The 6,404-nt window shown below is 57.6% G+C and overlaps 2 protein-coding genes across 2 annotated transcripts; one reads left to right on the forward strand and one right to left on the reverse strand.

Annotated features, from left to right (window-relative positions):
• On the forward strand, positions 1-1,574 carry Paxx (PAXX, non-homologous end joining factor). Its single transcript, XM_005346299.2, has 7 exons — positions 1-262; positions 334-394; positions 557-606; positions 703-893; positions 986-1,048; positions 1,203-1,287; positions 1,360-1,574. The coding sequence occupies exons 1-7, from the start codon at positions 126-128 to the stop codon at positions 1,397-1,399; spliced, it is 627 nt and encodes a 208-aa protein (XP_005346356.1). The 5' UTR covers positions 1-125; the 3' UTR covers positions 1,400-1,574.
• Positions 1,575-2,308: 734 nt separating this feature from the next.
• Positions 2,309-5,080, reverse strand: Clic3 (chloride intracellular channel 3). The gene is made up of 6 exons (XM_005346300.2): positions 4,145-5,080; positions 3,293-3,402; positions 3,089-3,214; positions 2,871-2,977; positions 2,615-2,790; positions 2,309-2,531 (listed from the first exon to the last, which is right to left on the reverse strand). Exons 1-6 carry the CDS (start codon positions 4,178-4,180, stop codon positions 2,373-2,375), a joined length of 714 nt encoding a protein of 237 aa, XP_005346357.1. The 5' UTR covers positions 4,181-5,080; the 3' UTR covers positions 2,309-2,372.
• Positions 5,081-6,404: the final 1,324 nt, after the last annotated feature.

The following is a 6,404-nucleotide window of genomic DNA, read 5'->3' on the forward strand; positions in this document are numbered from 1 at the left end:
CCCCGACACCAGAAGTTCCGCCCCGAGCGGACTCCGGAGCTTGCGAATCGCCGAGTCCGTACTTCTGCGCAGGCGCCCTCAGTCCACAGCTGGCTAGGTTCCTGCAGCGAAACCGCTTTGCGGCCATGGCCCCTCCGCCGCTGTCGCCGCCGCTGTCGCCGCCGCTGTGCGTTCTGCCGCCAGGCTCTGGCCCTCCCCGCTTCGTGTGCTACTGTGAGTCGGAGGACAGCGGAGACGGGGACAGCGGCGACTTCAACCTCTAGTGAGTGGGGTCTAGGGCTGTGGGGTGCGGGAGCGCAGCGGGCGCCGTGCCTGACAGCCCCTCCCGCCCAGTGTGACGGACGCCGCGGAGCTCTGGAGCACCTGCTTCTCGCCTGACAGCCTGGCGACGCTCGTGCGTACCCGCGCTGGGGATGGGAGACATCTGGGAGCCTAGCACCCCTTACGCCCTGCCCCTTTGCCTGTGGTCCTAATAGTATTCCAGGGTTGGGCAGTTTGAAGCATCTTGTGGGTCCAGGGTCCTGGGCAGGTAGTGACAGTTCCGTGTTCCCAGTAGAAAACCCGATTTGGCCTAAGTGGGACCGAGGACATCCCTTCCCGGTTCAGGTGAGTCCCAGTTAGAGAGGCCATGTGGGTAAGGAACTTGGGGTAGGGTTAACACACGTCCTGTCCATAACACACTCGCATCGTCTCTCTACTTAGGGCAGCTTGCCAGCAACAAGCAGTGACTGTAAGCCTGCAAGAGGATAGGGCCTCGATGACCCTTTCTGGGGACACCTCCACACTAGCCTTTGACCTCTCCAAGGTGCCCAGCCCAGAGGCAGCGCCTAAGCTCCAGGCTTTGACTCTCAGCCTGGCAGAGCGTGTGTACAACCTAGAGAAGCGGCTGGCAGGTAAGATGTATGTGGGCACCTGAACCCTTACTCGGGGACCTGCTTTCGCATACCCTCGTGGCACTGAGTCGGGTGCCCATGCTTTCTCCCAGCTGCAGAAGAAACTAGTCCCAGGAAGAACACCCATCCAGCAGGCCTTCAGTTCTTCTTACCAGGTAAGAGGCGGGCCTGGCCAGGTAGGTTGACTGGGCTTTCTCTGGAACTGCCTCCCCTGACCCCTCATGTTCTAGAGAGAATCTTTCAGAGTGGACAGAGTTCTGCTCAGGGTTCTTTGGGGTTCAAGATTTCCCTGATCTGATTTTCTGGCAGAACCTGATCACCAGAGAGGCAGCTCTGGACTTGGGGTCAGGAGACGGTGTCCAGGGGAGTCTCTCATCAACCCTGGCTTCAAAAGGTACCTGCCCTCGTGTCTTTCCTACCCTGGTCCCCTCCCTTTCCTCTGTGCGTTACCTACATTGTCTTCTAGTAAGAAGCCAGCTGGTGGGGTAGACTTCGATGAGACCTGAAGATACAGCAGAACCTGTGTCCTTGCCAGAAGCCTGTCTACAAGGAAAGGGGTAGATCCAAGACCCCCTCCAACCAGAGAAAGCCACTGCTTAACTTCCACCGACTGGTCTTACTGTTGGGCAGGAGCGCCTCTCATCCCTTCCTGGTTAAATAAACTGCTCTCTTGGGGAGAAATGCTAGGCCATACTCTACTGGTGAGGAACCGCCTTGGGAAGGAAGCCAGAGAAGGGCCTTTTGATGTGGGGCCCCAGGGTGCAAACAGGTGCATCAGGCTGTGTGCACCCAGGAAGCTCTGCTGGTTGGGTCTAGGGTAGAGCTTTCTTAGACTGTCTATGTTGTTTCTGCATGGCCAGCCCAGAAGCTGAAAAGGTTCCTGCCTGGTAGGGCTAGGACTCCCTACGGCTTGGAGTGCCGCCCCACGCTTCTAAGCTCCACCCACGCAGGGCAGGTCACACCTGTCGTGTACAGAGATGCACAGAGGGCTTGTCTTGGGGAAGATGCATGTTTGGAAGGCACCCACAGAGCATCAGATGGCAGAAGCCCCTCATAGGAAGAGATGGGCCTGACCCGCAGTCTGTGGTGGGGCTAAGGAATATAGGCCTGCCCCCACCCACCTGGCCGGGATCCCGGAGGTTGAGCTCCATGGAGCTAGCTCTTCTCCCCACCCTTCTTGGCCATCCAGGGCACCCCGCCCAGCTCTGGCCTGACTGGTTTGGGAGACTAATCCAGTCCCCTAGATCTCTGCCGGCCCCAGGCCTTTGAGCCAGCACCACGGAGGAGGAGGAGGAGCTGCGCCTTGCCTGCCGGACTCTCCTGCCCCGTCATTTTAGGCTGTCATCTTGAACTGTGTTTCTCACCGTGGGGTTGGGCAGGTGTAATTGTGGGCCTCTGGCCACTTGGATGTTCAGGACACGCTTACTTGGGGGCACAGATGCCTTTATAGGCCGCAGAGGAGTGTATGGAGTTGGGGGGCTAACGGGGATGCACAGCGGGCCGGTAAGCTGCCAAGATCTCTGCACTGTGGGGACACGTGTACTTGAACTCCTTCTCCTGCAGCGCGCTGTCCAGGTAGCGGCGGACAGCACCCAGGTCCTCGGGGATGGGCATCTGGCGGAAGTGTGCACACACGGTCTGTGGGTACAACAAAGTGTGATGAGGGAGGGCCTCACGCGACGGCCCTTCTCCCCACACCTACCAGCTGGCGCCCCACTCACATCCACAATGTGCAGCTTGGGCAGCAGGCTGCAGTCAGCCAGTGTGAATTGGTCACCATCCAGGAATCGGCGCCGGGACTCACGAAGCTGTGGCTCCTGTGCCAGTTCATGGTCTAGTGGGGTGCGCAGGTAGGCGTCCAGCTTGGTCAGGGCCCGGAGCAGCTGCTGACACAGGGCTTGGGAGCAATGGCACAGTAAGGACTTAAGCTTGGCCTTGGGTAACCCTCCTGCCTGTCAGGGCTGGGCTGGGTCTCACCATTGTCCTGTGTAGGCACTGGGTTCTTGATGAAGGCAGAAAACTTGTGGAAGATGTCATTTCCTGCCGTGTTGGACCCCCGGTACCTAGGTGCCAGGCTAGGGAAGCTGTAATGGCAGTGGTTTGAGAACTCCAGTCAGATCCACCCTTCCTAAGCATTCTCCCAAGCGTCCCCCAGGGAGTCCCATCCTTGCTTTGCCGCCCCGTCAGGTGCTCACTCAGGTGGCCTCAGCGTCGCCTCCAGAAACTCCTCAATCTGCAGCGTGTCCGTCTTGACATCCCCATCATAGAGCAAGATGGGCAGCTGCGAGCCTGGCGCAAAGTCCTTCAGCACATCCAGTGCCCTGTGGACACCAGGCAGAAGGGAGGTGCCTGGCCCGAGGTGGGCAGAAGGCAGGGAGGGGTCCAGGGCTGTGTCTCACCTTCGTGTGTCCACTGTGGTGAGGGTGAAGGGCACACCCTTGAGGAGTAGGACCATGAAGAGCCGTTGACAAGAAGGGCAGTGTCCCACACTCTCGCCGTCTTCGCTGGCCTGGGTGGGTGGAGCAGGGGTGTTGGGCTGGGAGCAGACCCAGGAATCCTGACACCTGACTGGGTGGGAACCTGCCTCCCACTGCCATTGGCTCTGGAGGCACGCTAGGACTCTGGCCTGGTTGGGCCTGGCATCTACAAGAGTGTAGAGAGGGCCCTTGACCTGAGCCCTGGTATGGGGAAAGCAGGGGAAGCCAGGAACTTGGAGGCAGGTAGGGACAGGGCCTGAACTTAGGGTCCTGCCACAACCTTTTCTTCCAGCACCAGAGAGTTCCAGACACAGAGACTGGCTACAGGGTGGGGTGAGCCAGAGAGCCTTCTAGGTGATTAACCCACACAACTAGGTATTGAGGCTAACAACTCAGCTCAGGGAAGTGGCCAAAGAGGAGCTCAGGACCTGCCCGCACTCAGATCTGAGCTCTGGCCTGAGAGCCAGTGGAGCTATCCGGCAATACCCCCTCCTGGCACGTGAACTTGAATCTCTAGATAAATGTCTGGTGCAAGCTACCGGATTGACAGCTCCCCACCATGGGGCTTTCTCCCAGGGCTGGGCCAGGTCTAGGAGCCAAGGTTTAGAGACCCAGGCTATCTGATCCCCCTCCCATATGGAAACTCCTCCCCCAGGCTGCCTGACTCTGTTCAGCTCTGTGTGGGGCAGCTTCAGCCCAACACCCCTAGGAAGACCCACCCCTTAGCCTACACAAGAACACAGAACACCCCCTCCAGCCCGGCCTGCCCAGAACCTTCACAAACAGCTGGAGCTTGGTGGTTTCGGCCATGGTAGGAGTTGAGGCATCCGGCAGCAGCTCAGGGCACACACAGGGGTGTGCCTTGGGAGCTCTTTAAGTCTCCCTGGATGCTCCACCCTCCACAGTCAGTGGGCCCGCCCCACAGAGCCACCTAGGCAGCAGATAGGTTGTCAGGGCAGAGCCAGTTTGTCTGTATAAGAGCAGGGTGTCCGTGCTTAACAGTGACCACAGGGAGCCTGAGTCTCAGGACTGGCAGTGAGTATAGGAAGCTGACTCACAGCAGAAGCCTCAGTGTGATTGTGATGGGGCCAGCGAGGTGAATACAGACGGGAGAGGAGAGACAGGAGCACTGGGGACTACTAGCCTGGGAAGGACAGCTCTGAACTGGAGCTGCCCTACACTGATCTGTCCTCTGAAGTACATCTCCATTGTCCAGTCCTTATCCCAGGAAGCCAGGGAGCAGGGATGAGTGGGAAATGCCTCAGTTTCCCCATCTGTGTGATAAGCCGTTCAGGAAGAGATGCCTCCTCCCTCCAACAAAGCCCAGTTAGGTAGGGTCCTCTGCCCTCAGGGCGGGCCCACATTCCTGGCATGTTCCTGGCTGGCCGGCTGATAAACCTGGTTTTGGTGTTTAACCCAGCTGGGCAGAGGACTCCATGCCACCATCCCGTCCACACAGGCTCAGAGTGGGTTTCCTGCTCTTAACCTTCAGATGGCACCAGCAAGGGTTAGCTACCTGCTGGCAGAGGAGCTGGGGATCCTCCGTGGGAAGGAAAAGGCCAGGGTGATCTGAACCCCACCGGGCACACACCTGCTGCTCCCTCAGGCTTTCCGAGCCCACTGGGGTCCACAGGGCGCTTTGCCTTGCACTCCTTGTGTCTCTGCCTGCGTTTGCTATCAGGCAGCCAGCCCTCCAGACTTGGTCTTCAGAACGTGTTCTCAGAGGACTGCCTCTGCCCATGGCTAAGACCAGGACCTGGTGATTGCTTCCCCCTCTCTGGTAGGTTGGTGCCATCCAGGCTGGGTAGTGTAGCCAAGGTGGCTCCTGCTCCCTCACCTGCTCTCATGCCTGCCTCTGGCCAGTGCCTCAGCTGTCCCAGGTGCCCCCCTTCCTTAGCCCTGTCTGGTCACTTCCCAGGCCTCAGTGGAGCTCCCAGACAGGTAGAATGTAGCTCTGACATCCGTGGGGCTTGACTCTGTGCCAATTTCTCCTCCGACTCTCGCCTTAACTCCTAGAGCCATATTTTGACTTCTCACTGACATGGCCGGCTTTTTGCTTTGTAGTTTTCTCTCCTTTGTAGACAGTACAGTAGCCCCTGAAACCTTTCCCAACTGCCAGTGGTCACCGGACGTGCCCTGAGTTTACCTATTTCTGCAAAGCTGCCCTTTATAAATGCACAAGAAAAAGTGAAGTGGACAGACAACATGGGCGGTGATGTGGAGAAAAAGAAGCAAACATATCTCAAGAAACAGGGCAGAGTGATGCAGGCTCTACCGTGACGAGCAGAGCTGTGGACATGTCCTGTGTCAGCCGTGGGTGGGAGGAGTCATCACTGCTCTGCTCTCATGCTCACAGACACGGGGGTCGTCGCTACACCACTTGTGTCCCTCACAAGGAATGGGATAGGAGATGGCCCACATATGCATGCCAACAGAGCCTGGTATTACAGGGTTGTCGTGTTCCCCCCCCCCAAAGCTTCATGTGTTGGAATCTTAATCCCCAGGACCTATAATGTCCTTAATGAGACAAACAAATTGAAAATGAGACCGTCCAGTAGGCTCTAATCCAATGTTACTATGTCCTTTCAAAGGAGAAATGTTGTAGCTCAGGTATTTCCCAGTGGTAGAGAGCCTGCCTGGGGTTTGATTTTTCAGCATCGTAAAGGGGACAGGGGAGATTTGAACACACAGAGAAAGGCAGGCTCACAGAACATCCTGTGAACACAATGGCAGAGGAGGGCAGGATGACACACCTGTGCTCCGAGGATGACAGAAGACCGCCCAGCAAAGTTCAGGAGTCATGGAAGGCCTGAAACACATCTTTCCTCCGGCTTTTAGTGGAGCCAGCCTGCCCTAACCCCAGTCTCTCTTCTCGTTGTACGGCAACCACAGCAAACCAACAGGAAAACACAGAGAACCGACAAAGAGCATTGTTAGCACGTGAGCTTAGGAGCCGCTGCTGGCCCACGCTGAGCTGGAAACATCTGTCGGCAACTTCCGACAGGAACACGCCAACTTTTGCTCTGTCCAGACA

The sequence above is a fragment of the Microtus ochrogaster genome, chromosome 4 (genome assembly GCF_000317375.1).
Source record: "Microtus ochrogaster isolate Prairie Vole_2 chromosome 4, MicOch1.0, whole genome shotgun sequence".
NCBI classification, from domain to species: Eukaryota; Metazoa; Chordata; class Mammalia; order Rodentia; family Cricetidae; genus Microtus; species Microtus ochrogaster.

What these genes read in the sequence shown, in the direction of transcription:
- Paxx (XM_005346299.2), top strand. Translation starts at nt 126, where the DNA reads ATGGCCCCTCCGCCGCTGTCGCCGCCGCTGTCGCCGCCGCTGTGCGTT. An exon ending in GACATCCCTTCCCGGTTCAG is followed by an intron (nt 607 to 702) that starts GTGAGTCCCAGT and finishes CTCTCTACTTAG; the next exon opens with GGCAGCTTGCCAGCAACAAG. An exon ending in CCTAGAGAAGCGGCTGGCAG is followed by an intron (nt 894 to 985) that starts GTAAGATGTATG and finishes GCTTTCTCCCAG; the next exon opens with CTGCAGAAGAAACTAGTCCC.
- Clic3 (XM_005346300.2), bottom strand. Translation starts at nt 4,180, where the DNA reads ATGGCCGAAACCACCAAGCTCCAGCTGTTTGTGAAG. An exon ending in AGTGCCTACACAGGACAATG is followed by an intron (nt 2,791 to 2,870) that starts GTGAGACCCAGC and finishes ATTGCTCCCAAG; the next exon opens with CCCTGTGTCAGCAGCTGCTC. An exon ending in CCAAGCTGCACATTGTGGAT is followed by an intron (nt 2,532 to 2,614) that starts GTGAGTGGGGCG and finishes TTGTACCCACAG; the next exon opens with ACCGTGTGTGCACACTTCCG.